This window comes from Pseudomassariella vexata, assembly GCF_002105095.1.
Source record: "Pseudomassariella vexata strain CBS 129021 chromosome Unknown BCR38scaffold_5, whole genome shotgun sequence".
Taxonomy (NCBI): Eukaryota; Fungi; Ascomycota; class Sordariomycetes; order Amphisphaeriales; family Pseudomassariaceae; genus Pseudomassariella; species Pseudomassariella vexata.
The window spans coordinates 1908483-1933472 of record NW_024467960.1 but is presented as its reverse complement, the minus strand read 5'-3'; the positions used below and the strand labels follow the sequence as shown (position 1 = coordinate 1933472).

The following is a 24990-nucleotide window of genomic DNA, read 5'->3' as shown; positions in this document are numbered from 1 at the left end:
AGGTAAACGTCAATGCCGTACCACGCAAGGGAGGGATGGAGGGAGGGAGGGAGGTACACGAACGAGGCAGGGATGGACACCAAGGCAGGGATGGACACCAAGGCCTCGATCATTCGCTCTGAACGTCCGACATCTGCCTTTTCTCCGATGACTAGGTTTGCGATGGACTTAGGACAGATTCAATACGATTTGCCAGTTGAGATCTAGACTGAATCTCAATTTCCAACTTCACCTCGCACCGTAACTCACCAGGTGCATAGTTGCGAATTTGGTTTTCTATTTCGATAGTCTTGGATGATAATGTACTCTGCGTTCATAGGTGCTCCTGAAACGTCCGAGTCCGCCCACACTGTAACCAATCCTTGCATGATTGATAATGCTGCTGTTCACGCTTGAAGTTTTTATGAAGACCTAAGACTCAGGCGTGATTATGATTGTATTACTTTTGAAGATGGCTTCATTGCCAATGTGCCAAATCCTGGGGGTTCTGATTGACTGAATATCCGGCTGATCTGGAGAACTTGGATCTCTCCGTAACCGATAGATAAGGCGTGTCTCGACTGCGAGTCACCTGTGGTGCGACACAGCATATGGGGCAGTGTTGCTAACACTTGCAGATAGTCGCTGACGAGTTTGCCTATCTATCCTCGAGGGAATGTGCGCGATATCTTGGTCGGCTGGCTAAAAGCGGGTTGAGTGCGGGTTCAGAGTCAGCGACACAGGAATAGAGCGAAGTTGAGAAGACGCGTCGACCGCGACAAAGTCGCGTCTTGTCTTCACGAGTTTAATTAGGTGCATGAAGCAACTGACTAATCATATATTCCCCTGACTAAGACTTCTCGCGCTCGCTCTCCTATTGGCTCTATTCTATATGGACCCCGCAAAATCATTATCTTCGACCGAGGCGCAGCCCACCTGAACTGTTGCAACAGCCTCTGGTGATCTTCGTCATCGCAACCCACCCAGTTTCTTGCGTCTCACACCATCTTCAGAAGAGTCGGCTTGCTGGGACATTCTTCTTATGTGATAAGAACCACGGGAAATAGGGGGCCTGAGGAGTTTTGTTGAGAATTCATTCTTTTCGTCGAGTCCTGTGCGCCTTTCGTATCCCGTCGTACAATAGCAAGAATCGGCAAGCATTGCCGGTGAACCATTACACTAACCTGGCCGCCCTAAGCTGGTGATCGGCTTTGTTCCATGCGCCCATCTCTCTTTCTTTCGTCATAGAGGTTGGTTGATGATTTCGGGGTCCGTGCAACTTTCTTCCTAGAACGGGTATACGGAATATAGTAGAGGATGTGATCATTCTCGTTTGGGCCTCCATTGTCAACACTGTCCATCTCTGCGGACGCAGTGAAGCTAGGTAACTCCTGCTAGCCAATGTGGTTGCCACCAAATATCCAGGTCGGCGCTCCCGAGTCACTTCCGGGTGGTTCAACAGTGTCCGTAGTTGGGAACTATAGACGGTCTCGAGGTGCAACGTGGTGGTGCTCCAGGATATATCTGCGCCCTGAAGCACGAGCCTTTGGTATCCTCAGGTGCAAAGCTCGCGTTAATACTGATAAGTCCCTGCGCAATCATCGATTGGACAACGTAGAAGGTACCGTATCTAGGATCGTGCTTACATTGAGTCGAACGACTATATCTTGGCTCTATTAGATGGACCTCTAGCATCTATCTTTCTGTCGAAACCCCAGTTGATCGCCATCGTCATGGTGATGAGGCTGACTGTGAGTTTGTCCTCACCAAAGTAGCCCTATAAACATAGACCCGACGTGCAAATAGCGGCCATCCCGTATCACAGTCTTTTACCAGCCGACGGATATCTCGGTTTCTCAACTTCAAATATGCGACTACCCAGCCTTCAATCCCGATCAAAGCCGCGGCTTTACCTTGCCCTATACTCCCGGCTGAAACACCCAAACTCATACCACTATGCACTCCACATCCTTCTCAAATACCCTTCGATGGGTGCCGTTCCAACGGACGGCTCAAAGAACCACTGCAAGAACATCATGCAGGCCGCAGCAGACGGCCAAACCATCAGCATACCCTGGGGTCTACAAGTCAACTCCAGTTGGCCTGTCTGGCGACGCTAGGCTGCTCTGACGCGTACTCATCAGCAAGATATCGAGAAACGGCATTGCCAATGAAAAAGTGAAGGACATACTGGAATACATCATTATTCTCCAGGATTACCCATCGCTCAACTGCTTTGAGTGGTTCAGGTTGGCAACTGAGAGCCTTCAACAGGCTAGGTACCTTCCGAACGACGTGGTGTGGGGATACACTTGCGTGTGCGCTGAGGATTAGTTGAAGCGGAACAAGGTTAATGGCAGATGGGGTGCCTCGCCACGTGAGTTATGCTGGGAAGTAAGGAGGTGGTGGTGTGATGCCCTCGGCGGCGAAAACCGTTCGCGGTATGCCCGTTTTCAGCGCTGCTGTTGCAGGGACGTTGAGACACAAATACGGAGTCTTTTCAAACATAGGATGAACCATGCTTCCCGGATAGCAGTGTCATCATCTCCTGCCGATATCACCTATCCTGGCAATAGATGCGGGAATTGGTTGATATCATATGCCATGCAAAAAGCATCAGTTATTGCGAAGAATCGAGGAAAATCATTTGAGCAATGCCCAGTTTTCCAGCCGATTGTGACCAAACTAAGTGAGTTCTTACAGGACTGCTTGCTTTAAGGCGACATACTTTCAGCAGGTTCTTTTCTAGTTCTTTCTGACAGTGATGACTTTGTCGGATGAGAAAGTATGGCGCAGCTTGCAAGGCTCAGCTCCAGGGCTGTAAGTGGAAGGTACGATACTTTGTGAGCCTTTGGACGAATTCATGATCTCAAGGTATTTGAATGAGCCGCACTTGCACAGTTACATAGGAGAAAGGTTTCCATCACTGCAAGAAGAAGGCGCGACACTATGTAGCTCTTGGTTTACATTCAGCTAAAGGTCACATTGGCTGGCCGCAGGGCTCTGGTGGAAACGATGCCCGGTGAACTTTTGTTCATATTTGGCCAAATTTAACATACCAGAAGGGCAAGGGCTCCATGACTGTAAGTCGAAGATACGCCATCCCATGACCTTCAACTTCATTTACATTCGCCAATGTTTGCGTCGGGTCAACCAATGTATACCTGAGGATGAAACAATGTGACTAATGATAGAATTATCCCAGTCTTGAACTTCTTTGAATAGCAAAATTTCTCGAGTGTAGTCTTTCACGATAATGATACTATGAATAATTTTCTGTCCAAGAAACTACTGTCTCAGCACCAGTAATTTTGAGTAGCTTTGGAAAAGTCACAGTCACTGAACAAAGCAACGCGGCAGAATCGTGAGAGTGAATAAAGGTACCTTAATCTGACCTTCATCGCTGTGTCTAGACAAGAGTGACTAACATTCACCAGCTTTATTATTTCACACAAGAATATTAGTTCTTCCGAACTCCGTGCTTTCCTTGTCAGGCAACGTAAACATAACGCCGTGAGAGAAACGTTAGAGTGAACTTTTGACCTTCGTCCTTACCTATATATTCAAATAAGAGTTACCAACATTCACTAGTCTTAATAATAACACAAAGTCATTAGATAATCCGAACTCCGTGATTTCCTTGTCAGACAGCCTGCAAACAAAGTGAATACAGTAATGGCTTCCCCATCCGACATGATTATTCTGTTGACCTATTCACCGGCAGGTTATCTTATGAAACACATAAAATACATCTAGGAGCTCCTCTACTCGTTCTTGCCGCCCCCAAGTCCATTTATTCCTCAGTGTTCCTCTTCACCGGAAGAATATCGCGATAAAGACCAGAAGTTCATCTAGGAGCTTCTCTACTCGTTCTTGCCGTTCCCAAGTCCATCTACTCCCCAAACATCCTGTTCGCTGGCCCGGTAGAGTATTGCATCAGCAGCTCACCTAGGGACTTCTCTACTATCCCTTCCCGCCCCCAGGTCCGTTCAATCTTCGATCATCCTATTTACCAGCACATCATTCTGTCAGACCTAACACATATAATCCGTCTAGGAGCCTCTACACTCGCTCTTGCTCTGGCCAAACACAACGATCTTTCTGCCCATAACGTCCTGCGGTTCTGCTGCTTCTCCATTCTGGATCTCGTGGGCAGAAAGACAAGACAAACGAGCAAAATTGGCAGCAACGGTTTTGACGACAAAATAATTGCCACACGTTGTTATCAATTACTGAACCATCACCAAGTATAGTTGATAACGACGAAGGCCTCGTCACACATATCATTCTCAAAAACTGAACCATCGCCTTGCGGGCTCAGTAACGTCAAAATCTTTGCTAGGCATCATTTGTAGCGACGGTTTGCATATTGACCTTATTGTTACCGAGTTTCGTTTACGCGTGCGATTCTTCACATGAAATAACAGGTCTCCGTTTACAACCCCCCCTTTCCATTTACAGCTTCGGTTGTAAAAACCAATCATCATGGACAAAGAGTCTGATAGCCAGCAAGTGGTCACCACTCCCACTTCGCTGAACTCAGGTCAGCCTGGTACAGCTCCCCATACACAATTCTGGGGAGTCACGTCAAAGAACGCCAAATGCGATCAATGGTTTGTATACTCTCTACACCCCATCATTGAGAGGCCTGCCCTCTTGGTGGGCATGCAGCATAATCCTCCAAACTTTCTCCCCCCTGCCTTCATCTCCACCAGGTGTTTTTCCGAGGAATGAGTGCTGACCACTGCATGATAGCGAGGGCCGCAATACTGGTGGTGTCATGCAGCGGTGTAACACCTGCGGTGTGACAATTTGCCAGAGATGCTATAATGAGGGCAAGTCCGACAGCAAGCACGACCTCATCACTGCCAACGTGGACTGGACGATCCCCAAGAAGGACCGTCGTGCCCGCCGGCTGGGACCTCGGATGCCTCCTGGCCACGCTCTCAGATCTATTGAGGACGAGGGCGAGGGGAAGGTCAACACGTACCCTTCGCCCTCTTCTTCCCCTGCTATGAAATTCGACGGCCATGGTCTGATTAGAGCGCCGAGCCGGGCTACATCGCACGTGCAAACATCGAACGCTGCCGATATCCCAAGGAGTCTCGCTAATATCAATGCTGGCGGTCTGATCAGAGACTCGATCGAACACGAGCACCATCGCGTGTCAGACTCGTGGCAGCCTACACAAGATGAGGCATCGAGGGCTGGGACCACCTCCAAGCGTTCTTTCGAGAGAGCGGACTCCGAAGAAACCATTATCTTAGGTGACAACGGACCCATATCCAACATTGGACAACACCAGGCAGCGGCCACCACCCCTAAGCACCGTTTCCCCAAGCCAAAGAAGCCTTGGATTCTTATGACGGATCTCGAAGAGCGCTGGCACGTGGACGACACCATAAAGGAAGAGCGCGAGACTAACGGCCCGTTGGCTGCAGTCGACATGATGGAAGCAGTGGTCATCTTGGAGGCTATGAGTCGCAACGAGCCCGTTCCGCGCTGTTGGGAGGATTGGAGCATCATCAAAAGAACCAGTATTCGGTTCTAGGAGGCCGTTGGTTCTACGAAGACTGAATCCGACTGAAGTCCTGACTGCGACCTTGGGGAGTGAGAGGTCCTCGATGAACTGGGCGTTCGCGGGTATTATTACTCGCTCTATATTCATGCGATCGCCAGTAGGATGTGTAAAACTGTTGTTAGGGGTGTCTGGATTCGCTACGTCATTTGTCTAAAGACGTAGGTGTCTCTGAGGCAATCTGAGGGAGTCTGGAGGTTGTGCTTTCCACAATACCATGTCAAGTTATCAGGGATTTGCGAGACAGTCTGGGCGTATTGAGGACTACGCTTCTCATGAAGCCGTATCAAAGCAATAGTTGTTCCACGTATAGATATTTCGATACATACAGCTTCTCAATGTCACGCATAAGGTGCATGAGCCTAATAACGTTGCGTCAGGTACAGTTTCGGGGCTCGCGGGTAAGGGCTACGAGGCTAGCTACAGGTATTCACTCACGACGATACTATAGAGAAGTAAGCCGAGAGTTCGGCGAGTAGAAGTTGATAACTAAGCGTCATTCTGCTGTATCCTCGTGGTTGCTGCTTCAAAATCGGGCATCATTCAGTCCTCATCCGATTCGCATCTCGATTCGTTGCTTAGCCGTTCACAATAACGCCTCCGTTGCAGTGAATAACCTGGCCACTGAGCGTCGAGCTATCTGCCGACGCCAAGAACACCACACACGCAGCAATTTCGCTAGGTTGTGCCGGCCGGCCCATAGGCGATGTAAATTGCTTCTGTGCCTCCTCATTCATGGTAGCGGGGATTAGGGGCGTCCACACAGGTCCCGGTGCAACGGCATTGACACGGATGCCCTTGCTGACGTACTGGTTGCTCAATCCTCGGGTGAAGGAGACGATAGCTCCTTTGGTAGATGTATAGTCCAAAAGATCCGGACGGCCGATATAGGCGTTTATGCTGGCGTTGTTGATGATGGTAGCGCCAGCCTTCATGTGTGGAAGGGCGTACTTGGAGAGGTAGAAAAAGGGATGGATGTTGGTGTTGAAGGTGTGTACCCATTGGTCCCTATATTTGTTCCAGTCAATTCCTTGAACACATCACGCAGCAAATCATTGTAGCGAGAAACTTACTCGGATAAGTCGCCAATATTCTCAACCATCATCTGGTATGCATGGTTGTTGAATAGGATATCAATCCCGCCCAGCTTCTCGACCGCCTCGTCCACAACCTTCTGGCAGTTCTTGCGCTCCGTCAGATCCAGTGCCATTAGGTGGCAGTTCTGTCCCTGCCTCTCGACCAGCTTCTTCGTCTCCTGCGAATCCTCCTCCTCATCGGGCAGGTACGCGATCAGCGAGTTTGCGCCTTCCATAGCGAAGAGGAGCGCCGTCGCGCGGCCGATACCAGAGTCGCCACCGGTTATGATGGCGTTCTTGCCTTGAAGCTTGCCGGCGGCCTTATATTTTTGCTTGCCGCCCTTGTAGTCAGGCAAGGTGTCGTACTGCGCCTGGATGGGCAGGTTGCCCTCCTTGCCGGGGAATTCCTGGTGCGTTACCGGCACCGAGTGGCCTGGAGAGAAATCAGGAATTGACAAGTCGAATTAGCGTTCCTCATCTTACCTGACTTGAACTGGTCCTCTGTCGACATGATCGGAGGATTGGTCCTTCTGATATCGTGTTAGATGTGATCGGCGATATTGTGATTGATGAATTTGTTGAGAAGACAGGTATGATGTTGTTTCCTCCAAACGAAATACAAGAGAAAGGACTCATTTATTTAAATGGGTTGTTTGGTGTCACTGAGAGCATTGCATCGAGATGCGTTGCCAAACCTCGTCCATATGTCATAATGAGGCGCTTGCCAATTAGTGATGACATCACCACGGATATAAAACCGCTTCTGACGTCGTTCTTTTAGGACCAGTTGCTCCGTTTTTACTGCAGCTGCAAGCAGCAGAATTTGGACCCTCGCATCATCGCGTTTTCCTGATCTACCAAGTTCTTTTCATCTTACGAGCTATGATGACTGCGGCCGAATGTATTTCTACTATTAACCTTCAGCTGAGGTGCTAGGATACAAGGGTTGACTTACACCGGCAACGCTACCGTAACCACCGCCCAACTATCATACTAAGCTAAGCACAAGCCTAATCCTTCCTTCGATGCGAGATCCCAAGGCATAAGTTGGATTGAGAAACTGAAATTTCTAAATGCACCGCCTTCTGGCCTGCCCCCACTTACGCCAATCCCGTCGGCCTGACACTTATCAGGACATCCCAGACGGTCCTATAAAACCTCGCAAAAAGTCTTAGCTGTCACCATATACTCCCCCATCTACGCCACATATTCTCGGCTAAGTGACATGTGTGATATACAACAGGTGTGCACCTCTACTCCCTTGGATGCAATCGTTGTAATCGAGTCCATCAAGGTTGTATCAAAGCTGAGTAGCACGTAAGGCAGAATGAAACCAGGTGATGTGCCAACTCCACTGACCTCGCGGTAAATCGTATTCTTCCAGAACGTAGGGCTGATTCACCTGTCCGGCATCGGTCCGGCGGATTGCCCGGATGCCTCAAAGTGGGGTCTCGCACGAAGGTGTAAGTGAATTGGCTTCGTGGCGGGAGTTACGAAGCTCAAAAATTGGTTGTTTAAGGTTGGAAGGGCGGCCATGATGTCAAATGGTCGTGATTGACAAGCCTGGGTGACCTGGATGACCTGGGTGAATCCGCACTCTGATACCCAGAGTACCCAGGTAGAGTTACGTGAAGTATAATAGGACTTTACGAAACGCATAACGTAGTCCACAAGCGAACGGGTCACCCAACCGAACGGGTCACGCCAACTAGCAAAACATGGAATTCAACACGATTTCGCAACCACAACGCCGTAAATCAATTAAAACTACTCAGAATACTCTTGCCCAGATGATTCTATCTCTACCTGACAGGTTCGCGCATTATGCCCGGTCTTCCCGCATACGCCACAGCGCCGTTGCCGTGGCTGGCCACGATTTGATCCAGCGCTATTTCCACGCATTTCCTGCTGTACTTGCTGCGCAACGTCCTTTTGATCTTGAAGATCTTGTACGTCTTGTGAACTAAGTGATCCTCCAAGCCGTACTCGTGTTTTTTTCGCCCTGCGCCGCTTGCTAATTAGAGCATTTGCCTCTCGAAGTTCCGCGACCTCAGCTTGGAGTAAAGCCATCTCATGCATAATACTCCGCGCTCCTTTCGAAAACTGATCGATAGCATCGTAAATTGACGTCGGGGAGCTATTTTGATGCCTGGAAATTCGAGATTTAATAAATTCGGATTGCGAAGTAGCCTCGGTTGGGTTGTTTGGCGTCCGAGAAGCCCAAGGAAGGGTTTCCCGCGTAGGGGGCCGGGAGGACGTTGGAGTCTGTAATTTCACATCCAGCTTCTCAATAACAATATCTGGGCTTAAAGGCACAAGCCCAGCCCCTTGAAAGCCTGCACGAATATTGCTTTCGGTCAGGCTCTTCTTGAACGCGTCGCAAAATGCCGGAAGAAAGTCCTCCTTTGTGATATGCGAGTCGCGTAGCAGTCGGTTTGCCATATCTTCAACAGCACTTAGCCGGGGAGGAAATGCTTGCGAATCTAGCTCAATTATCCTTTGAATAATCGTATTTTCTTCTAGTTTTGTTAAATTCCGACCGTTGGCTTCGATATTGCGACGTGATTGACGTTTTTGAAGACGCGCCTGGAGAGTAGTATTCGAGACTTTGTAGATTGTTGCAGCACGTCGGATACTAAGTGTTGAGTCATTTCTGATAGCCTGAGTTGCAAGGAGTAATTGAGATTCTTTTTGAGCAGAATCCATCGAGAATTAGTTGCGTGGTAAAGTTAGGAAGTTTAGTTCTATTTTTTGCTATGGGCGTGACCCGTTCGGTTGGGTGACCCGTTCGCTTGTGGACTACGTTACCACACCCTCTCGAGATATATATTATACCGAAGAACATCACTTCTCAAAAGGCCAAGACATAACGTGACACCAATGACAGAAGTTTTCTATTATTGGACATAGCATCTGTGGACGGGCTCGAACACAACTCCGCCTCAGATGAACTCTTTGCTTTGCAACGCTTGGACTGTGGGTCATTCTACGACATCCCGATTCGCTTTCCAACCTTTGCGATGTTCTTAAACAGTTTATTCACACCTGGGTGACTCTTTTTAAAGCTAAAAGTGAATAAATTGTTGTTCCAGCGCGTTTTCAGTAACGAGGGACTATAATTTCGTACAGCATCTAAGCTTTCGACGCCGAATTGTGCCAAGTTTATTCACTATCCTCCCGCGAGGCTGGGTTGGAAATGAACAAGTTTATGATATATACTGTGTACATGGGAAATATGTGCGGGCTATGCGGCCCTCGTCCCCTGAAGAGAAAGGGGGGAAGCACCAATCACCTTCCACCGAGGCTACCAGATCGGAATGTTCCAATCAAGTCACCAGATATCCGATCACTCTTCGATCGCCGCCTGGCTAACGGCTTCGAAGTTTTGTACCAATAATCGTCTTCGGTGGCATGAGCTAGGGCCTCCTGTTTATTTAAACACTTTATTTTTCCCTTTCTACGAAAGTTGACGTGGGTTTGGATCTCGTTTCTTGATCATATTGTTTTCGTTTTACTTTCTTAGGTCAGCTAAAGAACGAGTTCGTGGCCTATCGGGACGAGGCAAAGCCAGTCGGTTGCTTTTGATTCAAGATGGACCCCTGCTGCTTCATGTTGGTAAGCTGGCACACCAGCTAAACCCTGCAACTCAAATGGTCAAAGCTGGACGAGAGGCTCATTGGATGATGGTCAAATTTTGTTTCTTTCTGGACTGCCCAGAGAGTGATGTCTCTCAACTCGAGGGGCCAAACTCGGCATTCTTAGGGGATGCGGCATCCGATATTTGAAAAAGGGAGATGCGGGTTGAGTTGCATCTTGTCATGGTCGCCGATATACAGATAGGACCGTGTGCTCGCTTGACGGCCCCAAAGTTTCGTGGGTGGCTGCAGACACGGGTATCAGCGTCTTTGCAATATCTACTAGGGCACAATCCGCATACCACAACTAGCAGGGCCTCACGCTTGGACTAAGATCATGCCGAATCCAGTAGAGGAGCTTTGACATCCTTTCCCCTTGTGCTACGTCCGCATTCGTCGGGACATGGACAGCGGCAACTGGGTGGGCAACTTGTGACGAGGTAAATGCCGATGATGGGTCAAGCACTAAGATGGTGTGCATCGTTTGAGTTCTTACAAAAATGATCCATCGCACCTGGGGCTCTGTCTAGTCTGGCTGTCTCGCTCATACAGTTATCCTTGGGAAATCTATTGTATCCATTACAAAATAGGCTTCACTCACGTGTCCAATGTATAGTCAGGTCCAATAATCGATTACAAAAGGGGTTTATCAGCTTGATTCAATCACTGGAGTATATCGCGCTTTGGACAGTCTTCACAATGGAACACCGAAACCTGGGCTTTGACGTCAACCCGGACGGAACGCGCCTTTTCATCGTCCAGGCAGTTTTCTTGGTGCTCGTATGGATCGTCAGTCTCCTTCGGGCTCAAGTCAAGGTCTTCATAATCAAGAAGGTCATGGTGGATGACTGGATAATGCTAGTAGCAGTGGTGAGTTTTCGCCAATGCTCCTTCCGTTATCAACCACAGAGCTCTTATTGATAACAATGGCAAAAACAGCTAATTTATACGGCATACGGCATCATCGCCATCTATGGCGTAATCGCCGGCGGCACAGGAAAACACCCGAGTGAACTCACCCCCGACGGCATCGCCGCAGCCCTGAAATCCTGGTACCTCTGCGAGGTACTATACGCGCCCCTTTCGGCCTTCATAAGAACATCCATCGCCGCATTTCTCCTCCGGCTCGCGGCCGCATCGTGGCAGATCTGGGTTATCCGAGTCAATATCGGGGTCATCTGGGTGGTTTCCATTGTTTTCTGCTTTCTGATGATGTTCCAATGCTCGCCTGCCTCCTATTTTTGGGAACATCCATCTAAGCCCAACAGTACGGGGGGCTCTTGCATCATGCCAGAGGTTGTGCCGATAGCCACTGTTGTCCACGGAGTCGCCAGTTGTATGGCGGATTGGGTATTAGGGCTTTTACCTGTGGTTATACTTTGGAGGGTGCAGCTGAACCGGCGAACGAAGATCAGTATTGGATTTCTTTTGAGCTTGGGAGTTATGTAAGGATACTACACTTCATTATTGTGATGATTTCTGAATCATTGCTGACGTACTCCCAGCGCTGGGGTTGCAATGGTCGTCCGTATCCCTCTGATCAAGAATATCGCCATCACGGCCGATTTCTTGTTTGAGACGGTGTAAGCTTCTCGGATGAAAAACCACGCCATTCACAGTTTACTAATAACTCTCTACAGGAACCTAGCTATTTGGTCCATCCTAGAACCTTCCCTGAGCATCCTCGCAAGTTGTATCGCGACCCTCCGACCGCTTCTAAGAAGTTGGGATATCTCCCTGAACTGGACCAAGTGGCATACCTCTCGGTACCCTCAAAGTGCTGGAAGTATGGGCCGACGGGTGAAAATGCACAACACTCAAAAACTCCCGGAAGCCTTCACGGACTCGTCTAAGGGAAATACGCATGGCGTCAAGCTGGACGATAGCGGCTGTGGTATCGAATCAAGAAAAGACGTTTCCGATCTGCATAAATCGAAGCCTTCGCAGGACTCGGAATGGGACATCGAAAGGGGCTACTGCGATGGCTGCGATTGCCCTGATGGGACAACAGTTCAGACATCAGTTCACATCACAGCTCATCGCGTCTCGAGCGTTGAAGAGCCGGTCAACCATGCCACGTGGTGGGACAGTAAGGATTCACTGTGAAGAGATCCAATCACCTTCTCTCAACATTATTCTCCGATACGTAAATGAGCAAGAGAAAAAGAGGTGGATAGTAAGTTAGCTGTGGCTTCACCAGTGATTTGTTAGTGTGTACCAAGACCATCTGGTACTCAGAAAAAGGGTGCAGGTGATATTTGGCCGGTTCGTTGACGTATTTTATTAAAATTGGACGACAACAATTTTGATCGGAAATTACATGTCTCGAAGCACAAAGTGAAGAATGTTGTAGCTGAATACTGCTGTCAAGCTATGCCCCCATGTTCCTTAATAATTCCCGTGTAGCGCTTGCATAATTCCCAAGTACAATCAGCCCCCGATAGTCTCGACAGTTAGAAATCCTTCCTTAACTGGTGTTACATTCGGCCGACACTTCGTTGTAGTTCCCTAAACAAGAATTGTAATTCTAGAACGCAAGTCCACCAATTAGTTCACGATGATACTAGTGAGGATTACTTGTAGTACGGCATAATATTGGTATAGTGTGCTATAGCATAGCATAACAGACTCAACCCAACAGGAAAACATCCATTTGGACAGAGGAAATACTCTTGTTTTCAGGAGCGGAGGGTTTTCACCTTACCACGGCTATTCGTATAGCGGCGCTTCCTCTGGGTGGTTTCGTGGCGACCAGGAATACAAGTTTGTTCGGTACTGAGAAAACCAAGACCTACCTTTGTCAGTCGACTACTTTTCCGCAACACGAGACCCTTCGCATCATATGATTTATCTCTCAGGCAGCAATTGGCTTTGTTTGATACGTTACCAGCACCGTTTTCCGTGATAAGACAGCCCCAAGTAATAAGGATCTATACGATAGGCTCTACCTTCTAAGAGAGTGATTATCTGGAGAGTGCTCTTTACCTTTGCTTGCTCTGTTCACGGCTACTAATAGTAGTAACGAGAATGCCCGTCCAGCGCCCATTCAAGAGTTTAAAGAGTCCCGTCATCCCTATGCCGACCAGTGACTTCGGAAGCTTGCTGTTTCTCAGAACATACAAGTACTAGATTACTTAGGTGCAAGGGCCTTGCCTCCTCACGGATCGCCTGACGCTATACTCGCCTATAATAGCTTGCATCGCTACTGACTCATCACTGAAAGCCGTCACTCATGTAGAACAGCAGGCTACAATACGACACCTGGCGAACACGTTCTCAATATTCCATTGCCGCTCTGTGATTCTGAGCCGTGAAATTGGGGGAAGATATATGATATGTGGACCAAAGTGCTCGTAATTGATTGCTTCTATACAGGGGTAATACTTCTGCGATCAGCGTTCCACCGTCCTCCTACTGCAATGACGAAGCCAATACCACAAACGCCATATATTGATGCTGATACGAGTAGGAAACCCAAGCCGCCTGCACACCCACTGATACGTAGCGGTGGACAGTATGATTGACTTCGCACACTCGGGTGTCTATTAAGGGTCGCTGTTCAATGCTAACTCGGTTCCGAAGTCGTCCCAAAACCACCCCAACCAGTGACTCGCCCAGCGTCTCCACAAACGTGGACCATCGTGTTTCTCGAATCGTAGGCAAATCGACAATTTTACTATTTCAGGTTCCTTATATCTGAGGAACCCTAACTTGGTTTTCCTCCCCAGCTCGCCGTCGCTGACGCGGTGAATAAACTGAGCGATGCGTTTCCCCTACAACGCTATCGAGCCCCTTCTGTTTTCGCGGACGTGGAGCATGCCCTGGAGGCCGCAGAAGACGAGGAATCCCTAGCAAGACGAGGTTAGAATCGTACGTGATGCGCATCTACTTCAAATGCACAGAACATACCGCGTATACGAGCACGGCGATGAATACTGTCGATGCCACAGCGTCCGTGTTTTCGGGGTCTTCGGTGCCGCCTGCTAGCTCGTGATGCTTGGATTTAAAGAGGGCGCCGATAATGGAGAGGATGACGATGGCGAATGCGGATACCACAACACTAGAGTCGGAGGAGAGATGGTCAGCCAGGCACGCACTGGGGGATGGAAGCCTCGTGGACCGGAGGTAAAGAGGCAGCACTCACCAAGACCATGCTTGCATGGCACTAACGACAGGCTTCATTTTTGCGAATGTGGGCAGGTGCCGGCTTTGCTCGAGGGGTTGATCAAGTAGAGTTCGTCTAGAATGCGATAGCTGTGACGAGGCAAGATATTCAGTAGTAACGACGTTGGATGTCGACGTGATGAAGTCGTTGGATTGAATGCGCTACGATTGCTTTCCGTGGCCTAAGCTCAATCTAAGGCTTGGCATTTTATGTGCCTGCAGGCGCCGCTGTCTCCGCTGACTCCGCTGACTCCGCTGATTGGGCCTGCAACTCCGACGAAGTCTCCCAGCTACCTGTCAATGACATGAGCAATTGGTCAGAATCTATTGCCGATCTGGAGATTATCTTATTTGAGCTTTTAGATGCAGTTTTGTCCATGGGTTTTGTCACTGCTTGTCGATGCCCGACGATCATTAGCAGGTTGAGTGATTTCACCTGCTATCACAGCACAATTTGATGAGACTTAGGACCTTTGGCGCAGTGGAAATGGTACTACACATGTAGCCATTGCGTACCCAAACTGTGCGTACGGGATAGCCGGGGATTTACAACTGAGCTGTTGTAGTGCGCATGGTAGAACCGACGTGGTGACACCCTTTCTTGCGCACAACAGTCCGCAGTTTGGCATCCAGAGCGGGAAGAAACAAGATGATCTGGTACTCTCAAGCCGGGTGGCCTGCTCATGGCACGATGTCAGTATTTCGATCCGATATCTCACAACCTGACAACGCCATACTTCCAGCAATGTAGTCGCGGCGACTCGCTTCGGCGGAGTTTACTATTACATGAGGAGTGAAGAGCCGCACGTTTAATTACCAGGGTTTGTCGGCTGGTTCATTCATTGCATCAATCTCGTGTGCACTTACTCAGTTGACATTCGATTGCCACGACGACTCGACTGGTGATTGCATCGAGCAATGGCCGAGAAGTGGAAGTTTGATGTAAAGTTGAAGCTAGAATTCCAGAGATACCGATGTATCTTCCATCCGTCGAAAGGCCGAGCCTCTCGAGATCAGACGCCCAGTATGGCCAAAGGACCTCCGTCGAGTGTTCCCCGGCTTGAGGCATCCTTTTAGGATGTATTTCAACCGATCACCAACATCCCGGGCATGTCAAGATACAATTTTTATGAAACGAATTGCACTGCGCAGCTAAGAGAACTTTAGAGCCGAGCACCATTGGAGCTACAGCAGAACGCATCAGAGTCGTGAGGGGTTGGCAAGGTTGGAATTACGATTGTGTAAATCATCGGTAGACCCTGATGTTGTCATTGATATCGACACTTGTGAGAATCGGTCGTATAAGATCTTGAACGTTTCTAGGATCATTCGACCTGCTGACTCGAACTCAATGTTCAATGTGCTCTTATTAGACTCCAGGCCAGTAACGAAGCAACTTCACAAGAATCTAGGGTGCCACTGAAGCGAAAGCGAGTAACGCAAGCTTCCAATTTTAGCTGGCATACTTCGTAGTGTCGCTTGAATGCAGTGCAGTTATGGGCGTCTATCCAAGCCCTTGCATTGGTAGATTGCTTGGTTAGTGGTTAGCAAACAACGCTGGGGGGAGGGGGCGAGGGCGGCGAAGCCAGGTGTTAATGGGGCGCAGCACCCTGAGCAACCAAGAAACCAAAGGGTTGGGTAGAAAACACCCAAATCGAAACAGTTGGACCACGATCGCGGCCTATCCTGCGAGTTCCCAACGGTACCGTTTTTCCATCGAGATTCGGCAAATTTCCAAATGGGTTGTCTGCTTGCCATTGCCGAGGACTTTGAACAGTGGACGTCCAACCCCGCCAGTTAGCAGGCGCTAATTGAGCTCAAATTAAGGTTAGACATGGGAGTGGAGCATCCTCTGCAAGCCGCCTTTTTCTCTGCCTCTAGCTTGTCTACCGAGACTAAAAAAGAGGCTGTTAGTTCATGGATCTGTTGACAGTCAGGTTCATTTCGAAAGTCAATACTCCAGGTTCTCCTGGTTTCCCATTCAATGCCGTACAATTTTCGGACATAGCACCCCTATGCGACCCAGCCCGTTTACCCAATACGGTAAAACTTGTTTTGCTTCCGGTGCGTGCAAATTAGGTCGCCCTCATTAAGCAAAAGATCACTCGCAGGGTCTCTATCATCTGGCAAAGTTCAGCCGCTACGTCGGCGCTCTGATAGTCACCAAGTCCGGCAGATGAGGAAACAGGTGAAACATTTTATGGGGACCTTGAGGCCAGCTGCATACCTCTTGTCATCATTACTACCACACGCCATTCCAAGACCTACTCCCCATCAGTGTGCGGGTAGACAAGTCCGCAGCAGATTTCATTGGCAAACACATGCTCAAGAAAGCTATTCTTGTTATCGGCCCACCCACCGAAGACCTATTATCCTTGGAGAAAGAGAAGGCGCTTGGACACAGAGTACAAGCCAATGTCCCACAAGCGGAATGGCTGACATCATGGCGAGGTAAGGCACGTGTGCCGGGCTTTCATGAAAGAATCCGAAAGAAACAACTTTCCTCCGTTGTTGGTGATGAATGTGATATTAGAGCCGTCTGAACTAATTTCCGGACCATGTCACCCAGTCGGTTAAAAGACACGGATCAATGCTTGGCTGTCTGTTCGCCTGTTCAAGACATGGAGTTGGTTGCGCCCCGCTTCTCATTGGCTGAAATTAGATGGGGGTTCTTTTCTACATAGTGAGGCAAAAGCGATCATCATGGCCCTAGCTCCGTATGATGCAAGATGCCACATGGGGGCTGTATATTCGTACATTAGATCTTGCAGCTCGGGGGCTTACTAGTTTTCCACCCCGCTTCACCAGGCCAACAAAGATAAATGGCGGAGAGGGTTTTGTTGTTCGGCGTTGTGTGTTGGTTGGCTGCCGTGGCACATAGGAAGACCTTGGGGAATGTGTTTGCAGCAGACGTATATTAGTCTTTCATCGCCTCGCAACCCCTACCTCAAAATCTCCCGTTGAGTTCATCTCTATGATCCTTGCCTCCGTTCTAAGCCTTCACTCAATTCCGACCCCCTCATGCACAAAAAGATCCGAGACTGTCGTCGACACCCGCTCACAGATTGCCTCCTCCCCGAAAAGTTGACTTTGAGGACTGCTCCTTCCCGGATCTTTCTTGCATGCCAAATAATTAGTTGGAAGCAAACAAGCCATATGATCCACCACAACGTCGCCTCATCTTTATACACTCAACATTTCATCAAACCTTCCGAGTCATTTGAGACATAGTTGCGGCAGCAATATCTCTCCCTTAACCATCAACAATCACCATCGACGTCCCACTGTCACCCACTTGAACAATTACCGCGCAAACACGACGAAGATGCGATTCTCAAACATCCTGTCTTTCTCCGCCCTCGCCATTGCTACTGTTCTCGGCCAGGAGCTCACCACTGGTGTAAGTAAATCCCAGGCGAAGATTGCCAGCTTTGTTGCATCTCGTACTCAACGTTATTTATAGCAGCGCGGCAACGCCAGCGTCATTACCGATAATCCTGTTGGCCTTGAGGCCGTGGCAACTTTGCCTGACGAGCTGTTTTTCACCGCCGGAACTCTTGACGGCAACGTCAAGGGCTCTATCTCTGTTAAGTCGAGCGCCAATGGCATCGGCGTTGAGTACAAGGTGTCTTTCTCCAACCTGCCCAAAGATGGTGGTCCATTCGTAAGTAGTACTGACACAATCCTCCCAATCGTGCCTGCTGACCAGAATTAGTTGTACCACATCCACGAGAAGAAGGTTCCCAATGACGGCAACTGCACGTCGACCGCTGCCCACCTCGACCCTTTTGTCCGCGGTGAGATGCCCACCTGCGAGAGCAAGTTCCCTCAGACCTGCCAAGTCGGTGACCTGAGCGGTAAGTACGGGAAGATTACGTCGGACCCGTTCGAGGCGACCTACCATGATGAGTTCTCCTCTCTCATCGCCGGAAATAATGCCTCGATCGTCGACCGCAGCTTCGTAGTCCACTTCTCCAACAAGACTCGCATCTCTTGTGCCAACTTCGCTGTCTCGGGCGGTGAATCCGGTGGCAATGGATCTACGACGACCCCTCCAGCTACGACCCCTCCAACTTCGACGCCGACAAGCGGAACCAACACGACAATTCCCACTAGCACACTCTCTGACACACCCACTGACATACCCACTGGCACACCGGTTGTCCCCGTCACTGCTGCGGCAAATGCATTCGGCGTTCAGAACTTCGTCATCGTGCCTCTTGCAGCTCTCCTCTTCATGATCTAAGACGAGCTAGTCACGATCGGAGGGTACATCATGCATGCTCTTTGGGCTTGTATTAGTGCATCGGTACACTAAGTAACTGCGGTTGCATCTTTCGGCGTTCGGTTGTGTGTGGGTTTAATTCGAGGTTCGATTCAATAGGCTGAAATGGTTGACAGTACTGCTCCTATCACCTCGATACAGCTGGATGGAGATGGATTTGGCAATGTCAGGAATTCTGTAGAAGTAGCCAACGGACTCCAAACAAATGATGGCGTTTTTGGAGTGAGGCATTTTGATACCAAAAGAAACAAGATCCCCTATTTGTTGATTATTTCCGCCGAATTGCCGTGAGCTGTGACATGTGCTAATTGACGAATGTGGATGAAGACTAGCAGGCAGGCCTTTGGGGGCTTCCTGATGCCACGTGGGCTTGGACGATATATGCTCTTTGATGTACGTGACACCCGATCCCATTCATGTACGCGTGATGACCTCGGACTGCATAGATCGCAGAGATGACCCTTAAATCGGTGCAATAATAAGCAGCTGCGACTGTCAGATAAGCTTGGCGTACGGCTCTTTCCGTGGTTCCGCGGATTTTCAGCGTTTGGTACGCCAACACGTACCGAACCGTGGTAAACTCTAAAAGCAACTTCCCATTCGCCTGGCTGGGCAGAATTTCTTTACCTTCGCATCAAATCCCTACGTACCCAGACCGACATCCGAGCAACCTTCACGTCTTATTTCTCAAATGACTTCCTCTTTTTCCAATCTGCCCATTCCCCTTTGCCTGCCGTAGTGGTGTGTTCGTCACAATGCAAATAACATGCATACCAAGACCGCAACCCGGTAGCAATATTGGAAGTTGGCAGTGCCTCCTTGCCGACGTTCGGGAGTATGTTGTGTTGTATGGCAGTCCCACCGCAATTCCAACCCCAGAGATCAATGGTGGACAAGAGCTAGTTGCGCGACGCTCATCAGAATCGGTCCTTCGTCCCGTTGACCAATCCGAGTTTGTGAGAAACGGCCCAGCACTGCAGAGCCACATAGAAAATGGCAAAGGTGGCAGTGGACAGGGTTGGAATTGCAACCAACCTCGTTCGATCTAATCTCTTGGTTTGTTGGGGATCTTACGAATCCTTCATCTTTCCATTGCTAATCAGAAGAACTTGGCCAGGAAAGGAAACGCAGCCGTAGGAATTAAGCGCTGACTCGATGGGACCCGACCATTGGCCCAAACAAGTAGCAGGGATCTCGGGAGAGTTGACGACGGTGGGTGATCACTATACCCAGCTGCGGTCAGAAGTTTAGGGATGATTATAGTGACACAGACGTCAGCGTGGCGTCTGTTAACTTGCATCCTTTAGACTAATTAAGATTTCCCCGTCCTTATCCGAACCATTTGACAGTGAAAGCCCGTGTGGCACAGCCGTCACCAATTTGTCGTATTTGGGTGGAAATCGGCAAGGAAAGCACACCACCACTTTTTGAATCGTCAACTGTCACAGAGTGCGTGTGCATCACGAGGCATGCGCCCGTCGGATGTGGAACGGTTTTTGCAAGGATCTTCAGCCTCTAGGAAACACGATAACGCACAGAACCTGGGGAAAACGATAAAGCATAGAGCCGCCTCGATCGACTTCATTTGCGATGCTTGTTCCCTTCCCTGGCACTACTTAAACGGTGGAATAAATGCGTGCCGCCAAATAACCTGGGAACCCGAATGTTCGAGTCATGCCGAATGTGATTATTGGATCAAGTCAGTAATCAGGCCAGGGGATTGTATATCCTCTAATGGGAATACCTCGCCGGAACGATACACTGACGACCGTGATATGACTGGACAAAGCCAACGGTGAGCCTCCCCGTCCATATCGGTGAATTTCGGGGTTTGTCACGCCGCTTGGGAACGACTCATACCGCATCTGTCATGAATCTCATGGTTCTTGATTCAGCTGGACGTCATCACCAGCCGTATTGGGTCTTCAGGTTGCTGTCCACCTTGCCTTTTATGGCACCCTAGTCAACCAACGTTGCATTGCTTCTCTCGGCTTGCGAGGCAAGTAGAGACTATCAATCGATTCAAATATCGACCAGCTGTGCCGTATTACTCTAAAACTTTGACAGGCCCAAGTCTACCCTAGAATGTTTGCTTGTCGTGAGTATTCGGCTGTTTTCTGCGGCCTGGACCCAATGGTCTGCGTTGATCGAATACGAGTGTGTACACGCCTGCAGCATATTGATCAGGGGGGCCTCCTTGTGGGCAGGGTCAAAGACATCCTCAACTCCAGCCACTGTCTTTTTCCAAGGGTCGGCTTTCAACTTGTACGCCGTCACCGAATTGGATAGAATGCTCCCGCGGCACCCTCGTGGAAGCGGCTGTGATGAAATGGAGGGTGGAAATAACGCCCTAAATCATTCGCCGAGCTCTAAGTCCTGTCAGTGAATATGGAGGGGGCGGAAAGAACGCAGAGTGGCAAGAATATATTGCCATTTGTGCGGCTGCTTTGGTGGGGGAGGCACATCCACCCTTCCGCAGTCATGTACTATAAATAATGCCAGTCGACGATGCCGTGTCCCCTACTGCCCAGTTCGCCATACCTATTTCTTTCGTCCCTTGATTGCCTCATAAGCCGATCGTGAGGCCAGGTTCTGGAGCCGCAACTTGACTGTTCACACCGGTTTCTTTTTTATCATGGAGAATCCTGACGTCGAGGCTGTGCGTGAGAGGGAGTATCCTCATATGAACAACGGTACGTTCCTATAGAGATTGGAAAGTATTCAAATACTCATATCTGTGAAATAATAGGAACGTATTTAGATCACGGTGGGGCCACGATATATACGAAGTCTGCGGTAGAGGCATTCACACGAAAGATGGTAACTAACTTATACGGAAACCCACACTCAGGTACGTCAAGGCCAAGCTTCCTTTTTCCCCGTACGTAGATGCGGAGTAATTTCCAGCAGAAACTAGAGAGGGAGGCTAACGTTCAAATCATTAGAAAACTCGCCTGCCAAACTATCAGGCAACGTCGTCGATGAAGTCAGGGAAAAGACGCTACACTTCCTCGGCGCAGATCCCGAACACTACGATCTCGTCTTTGTGGCCAATGCCACGGCAGCCATCAAGCTCGTTGCAGACTCCTTCAGCGACCTGGCCGAGAAGTCGAGGACGAGAAGATTCTGGTACGGTTATCATTATGATGCGCATACAAGTCTGGTCGGGGTACGGGAGTTGGCGCGGTCGTATTGTTTTGAGAGTGATGGAGACGTCGAGGCGTGGCTCGATTTCCCTAGGGTGTCCCTATCGGTTGACCGGCATCATTCGGAGGAGCTGGGCTTGTTCGCTTATCCGGCTCAGTCAAATATGTCTGGGAAACGACTGCCCTTGGGGTGGAGTGGTCGGGTGAGGGATGCTAAGCATCTGCAAAATACGTGTAAGTCGGCCTTTTTGTACACGCTCTCTTTGCCAACCGGCTGAGCTCATATTAACTCGCATCAAGACACCCTCCTCGATGCCGCCGCGTTCGCCATGACCAGTCCCATGGAACTCGTCTTCCAAGACGTAGCCTACGCACCAGACTTCACCTGCCTCTCCCTCTACAAGATATTCGGCTTCCCGGACATAGGCGCCCTCGTCGTCCGCAGAGACTCGGGACACATCCTCACCCTGCGAAAATATTTCGGCGGCGGCACCGTCACCAACGTCAGCGCCATCGGCGAGACGTGGTACCGGTCCAAGGGCCTACAAGGCCCGACATACAAGCTCCACGAGGGGCTCGAAGACGGCACCCTGCCCTTTCACAGCATTCTTGCACTGGGGGAGGCTATCGATGTCCATGGACAGTTGTACAAGTCTATGAGCAGAGTCAGTGAGCATACTTCGTTTCTTGTGTCGAGACTATATAGGGGGCTCACAGAGCTGAGTCATGGGAATGGGAGGGCGGTGGTGAAGGTGTATAGCGAGCCCGGGACGGCGTTTGATGATCCCAGGACGCAGGGCTCCGTGGTGGCGTTTAATGTGCTCACGGAGGATGGAGGGTACGTGCCGTATACTGAGGTGGAGAGGAGGGCGAATGACAGGGGAATTTACATCAGGTCTGGAGGTGAGTCCAAGTTTTTCCGCTTTGCTTTCTTCCTTTTTTCCCCTTTCTTTTGGGATGTTGGGGACTGTAAAGGAAAGAAGGGGTGGCTGACTAGTCCTAGCGGTGTGTAACCCCGGCGGTATATACTTTGCCCTTGGTTACGAGCCTTGGATGATGCAGCGCGCAGTCTCGGTACGTGATTTAATTTCGCCTTCTAATGACAATCTGGTATCCTTCCTGAGCCCTCCTTGATCTTGACCTGCATGTCCGGGGGGTGGTAACAGCAGTTAGTTTTGCCATGATTGGGCTACTCAGGGGCATCTCTATCGTTCATCTGGATATGTCACCAGACGGGGGCTTGCTAACTAATTTTCCCTGCACAGGCAGGACATCACTGCGGTGGCCCCAACGGGATCAGCGTGATCCACAGGATACCCACGGGGTAAGTTTTCACTCGCTGTGTATAGGCCTATACCCAATTATGAAGGGTTTCCATCTAAATAAAGTTCATCCCGCAGCATTGTCAGAGCCAGCATCGGCGCCATGACAACAAAACGAGAAATCGATACCTTCCTCAATTTCATAAGGGTCACCTTTGCAGGAGCTACCGAGGCCGAAGCAGCGGAACCAGGAACGAAAATGGTTTGGACTAACTCGAATCGCTCCACGCTGTACTCCCTTCCCGACGAGCCTACCCCTACGGCCCTCTATGCTCCTGGTGGTGGTGGTGGAGCTGGATATGCTGCGAACGCCAAGTTTACCGAGGTCAGGGAGTTTCCCAGACCGGGGGAGAAGAGCGGCTGTGTGATGGTGCCGATGAGGACCGCTGTTGTGGGCGGCGGCGGCGGCGGATTGCCGGGATTCAGGGGGGTGACATGGCAGGAAATCGATGAAGTGAGGTGTAGGTGAGTTCAGAGGGGAGAGGGGGGTTGTTCCCTTCTGATCTGGAGCGGCTAGGAATTGCGGTATGTAAAAGTATTGAGGGCCAGCTTCTTTCATTTTTATCATTTGATGAGGGATATTGAGTTCATTATGAACATGGGGGTTAGGTACAATAACATGGGCGAAAGGGGTGGATTGCTAAGTCCATTCCGGTACGTACATGGAACGTACAGGTAATTACAGTTATTCCAGATAGGACAAGAATATATCTGCCGTCGTTATATGAGTATCGAAGCTGATGGTTGGCTCCAGCTTTTATTCGAAAAACCTGATAGATGATGCATTAGTATTCGCCCGCTGCATCGCCTTGATATTGGTGAATACCCTCAGGGAACCCGGCCGGGGGGGTGTATTGCAGCCTCTGATGCCCTTGAAACAAGAATTGGGGCACAATACTTGAAATTCAAGCATCAGAGCGTAGACATGCATTAAGAAGAGAATCTCTGGGCGTGGATCTTGGTGGAATACGCTCTTGCTTACGATAATGGCCTGAAAGCTGGCTGCGCTTCGTCAACCAAACCGGGATATACTTGGCAAGGCGTCAGCTATAAATGCTGGCGAAGTGGTCACCTTCGACAATAATTAATAACCACCAGAAATCCAATGATTTATTTTTTCAGTATCATGGATTCAAATGTCTGTTGTTAGGTTGACGAGTGTGAGTGGCGTGGTTGCCTCACCAGAGGCATCAACCAGCAGAATGATGGATGTGGCTTTGGAAGCCCGAAACCCAGAACTTCGCGTCTGGCCAATCTGCTGAAGATTCTAAGCGCCGGCAACCTACGGAACATACTTCCGTACCTTTTGTATCAATTCGTGCCGTGTGTGGATTGAGTCCCTCACTTCTCATTGGAGCGTAATTATAACTCTATTGTCGAGTAAACTGAGGAGTTTGATTAATGCTCCAGAGGCTGATTAATAGAGCCTTCTTGGACTGTGATGCCTGCGCCTTACTTCCTGTCTTCTCTGTAAAATTTATGTTAATGGTGATTTCCCGGTATGGTATGATGTGGGTTGAGAATGGTGATCTCGAGGTACGATACGTGCGTATACAGCTAGCTATGAAATACTGGAACTAAGTGGAACTGGGTGAAATAGTAAAATCTTTCCCTTCCTCCTATGGGATTTCGTCTACTTCGTCGAATTGGGGCGGCAGGCTTAAGAGCAGTATTTTTTGCTTCGGTTTGGCCTTCTACTTAGCTAACCTCAGTGCGCTGTCCTCTGCGGTTTATTATTAGGGATCGTTTCACGGATGACGAAAACTTCGTTGCAAACACGAGTTGGAACATGATCAAGTTTCAAT

The 24990-nt window shown here is 49.5% G+C and overlaps 9 protein-coding genes across 9 annotated transcripts; 6 read left to right on the top strand and 3 right to left on the bottom strand.

The window, feature by feature from the left end:
• Positions 1-1607: 1607 nt before the first annotated feature.
• Positions 1608-2370, top strand: BCR38DRAFT_429932 (uncharacterized protein). The gene is made up of 2 exons (XM_040860002.1): positions 1608-2105; positions 2171-2370. Exon 1 carries the CDS (start codon positions 1848-1850, stop codon positions 2097-2099), a length of 252 nt encoding a protein of 83 aa, XP_040717299.1. The 5' UTR covers positions 1608-1847; the 3' UTR covers positions 2100-2105; positions 2171-2370.
• Positions 2371-4464: 2094 nt separating this feature from the next.
• BCR38DRAFT_408281 (uncharacterized protein) lies at positions 4465-5530 on the top strand (the record flags this gene model as incomplete). The annotated part of the gene is made up of 2 exons (XM_040858252.1): positions 4465-4694; positions 4735-5530. 2 exons carry the CDS (start codon positions 4465-4467, stop codon positions 5528-5530), a joined length of 1026 nt encoding a protein of 341 aa, XP_040717298.1.
• A 605-nt stretch (positions 5531-6135) lies between these two features.
• On the bottom strand, positions 6136-7144 carry BCR38DRAFT_456909 (short-chain dehydrogenase; the record flags this gene model as incomplete). Its single annotated transcript, XM_040861977.1, has 3 exons — positions 6136-6565; positions 6631-7066; positions 7117-7144. 3 exons carry the CDS (start codon positions 7142-7144, stop codon positions 6136-6138), a joined length of 894 nt encoding a protein of 297 aa, XP_040717297.1.
• A 3823-nt stretch (positions 7145-10967) lies between these two features.
• BCR38DRAFT_389901 (uncharacterized protein) lies at positions 10968-12563 on the top strand (the record flags this gene model as incomplete). The annotated part of the gene is made up of 4 exons (XM_040857549.1): positions 10968-11138; positions 11208-11713; positions 11774-11851; positions 11909-12563. The coding sequence occupies 4 exons, from the start codon at positions 10968-10970 to the stop codon at positions 12372-12374; spliced, it is 1221 nt and encodes a 406-aa protein (XP_040717296.1). The 3' UTR covers positions 12375-12563.
• Positions 12564-13916: 1353 nt separating this feature from the next.
• On the bottom strand, positions 13917-14545 carry BCR38DRAFT_177543 (uncharacterized protein). The gene is made up of 3 exons (XM_040853905.1): positions 14413-14545; positions 14178-14328; positions 13917-14116 (listed from the first exon to the last, which is right to left on the bottom strand). Exons 1-3 carry the CDS (start codon positions 14448-14450, stop codon positions 14042-14044), a joined length of 264 nt encoding a protein of 87 aa, XP_040717295.1. The 5' UTR covers positions 14451-14545; the 3' UTR covers positions 13917-14041.
• Positions 14546-17904: 3359 nt separating this feature from the next.
• Positions 17905-18441, top strand: BCR38DRAFT_320072 (superoxide dismutase; the record flags this gene model as incomplete). Its single annotated transcript, XM_040854761.1, has 2 exons — positions 17905-18096; positions 18148-18441. Coding segments are annotated over 2 exons (486 nt in total), but the record flags the coding sequence as incomplete, so codon positions are not given.
• Positions 18442-19979: 1538 nt separating this feature from the next.
• On the top strand, positions 19980-21228 carry BCR38DRAFT_177392 (uncharacterized protein). Its single transcript, XM_040853903.1, has 2 exons — positions 19980-20512; positions 20785-21228. Exons 1-2 carry the CDS (start codon positions 20187-20189, stop codon positions 21101-21103), a joined length of 645 nt encoding a protein of 214 aa, XP_040717293.1. The 5' UTR covers positions 19980-20186; the 3' UTR covers positions 21104-21228.
• Positions 21229-23064, top strand: BCR38DRAFT_177409 (pyridoxal phosphate-dependent transferase). Its single transcript, XM_040853904.1, has 4 exons — positions 21229-21410; positions 21467-21568; positions 21663-22097; positions 22164-23064. Exons 1-4 carry the CDS (start codon positions 21353-21355, stop codon positions 22874-22876), a joined length of 1308 nt encoding a protein of 435 aa, XP_040717292.1. The 5' UTR covers positions 21229-21352; the 3' UTR covers positions 22877-23064.
• Positions 22744-24079, bottom strand: BCR38DRAFT_429904 (uncharacterized protein). Its single transcript, XM_040860001.1, has 3 exons — positions 23264-24079; positions 23129-23187; positions 22744-22937 (listed from the first exon to the last, which is right to left on the bottom strand). The coding sequence occupies exons 1-3, from the start codon at positions 23751-23753 to the stop codon at positions 22863-22865; spliced, it is 624 nt and encodes a 207-aa protein (XP_040717291.1). The 5' UTR covers positions 23754-24079; the 3' UTR covers positions 22744-22862.
• Positions 24080-24990: the final 911 nt, after the last annotated feature.

Coding starts and splice junctions, on each gene's coding strand:
- BCR38DRAFT_177409 (XM_040853904.1), top strand. CDS start 21,353: ATGGAGAATCCTGACGTCGAGGCTGTGCGTGAGAGGGAGTATCCTCAT. Junction 21,411..21,466: donor GTATCCTCATATGAACAACG/GTACGTTCCTAT, acceptor GTGAAATAATAG/GAACGTATTTAGATCACGGT. Junction 22,098..22,163: donor TAAGCATCTGCAAAATACGT/GTAAGTCGGCCT, acceptor ACTCGCATCAAG/ACACCCTCCTCGATGCCGCC.
- BCR38DRAFT_429932 (XM_040860002.1), top strand. CDS start 1,848: ATGCGACTACCCAGCCTTCAATCCCGATCAAAGCCGCGGCTTTACCTT.
- BCR38DRAFT_429904 (XM_040860001.1), bottom strand. CDS start 23,753: ATGATAAAAATGAAAGAAGCTGGCCCTCAATACTTTTACATACCGCAA. Junction 23,188..23,263: donor CGATGCTGGCTCTGACAATG/CTGCGGGATGAA, acceptor GTGAAAACTTAC/CCCGTGGGTATCCTGTGGAT. Junction 22,938..23,128: donor CCACCGCAGTGATGTCCTGC/CTGTGCAGGGAA, acceptor TAAATCACGTAC/CGAGACTGCGCGCTGCATCA.
- BCR38DRAFT_177543 (XM_040853905.1), bottom strand. CDS start 14,450: ATGAAGCCTGTCGTTAGTGCCATGCAAGCATGGTCTTG. Junction 14,329..14,412: donor GCCATGCAAGCATGGTCTTG/GTGAGTGCTGCC, acceptor CTCCGACTCTAG/TGTTGTGGTATCCGCATTCG. Junction 14,117..14,177: donor TCGCCGTGCTCGTATACGCG/GTATGTTCTGTG, acceptor TCGTCTTGCTAG/GGATTCCTCGTCTTCTGCGG.
- BCR38DRAFT_177392 (XM_040853903.1), top strand. CDS start 20,187: ATGCGCCCGTCGGATGTGGAACGGTTTTTGCAAGGATCTTCAGCCTCT. Junction 20,513..20,784: donor ATGACTGGACAAAGCCAACG/GTGAGCCTCCCC, acceptor AAACTTTGACAG/GCCCAAGTCTACCCTAGAAT.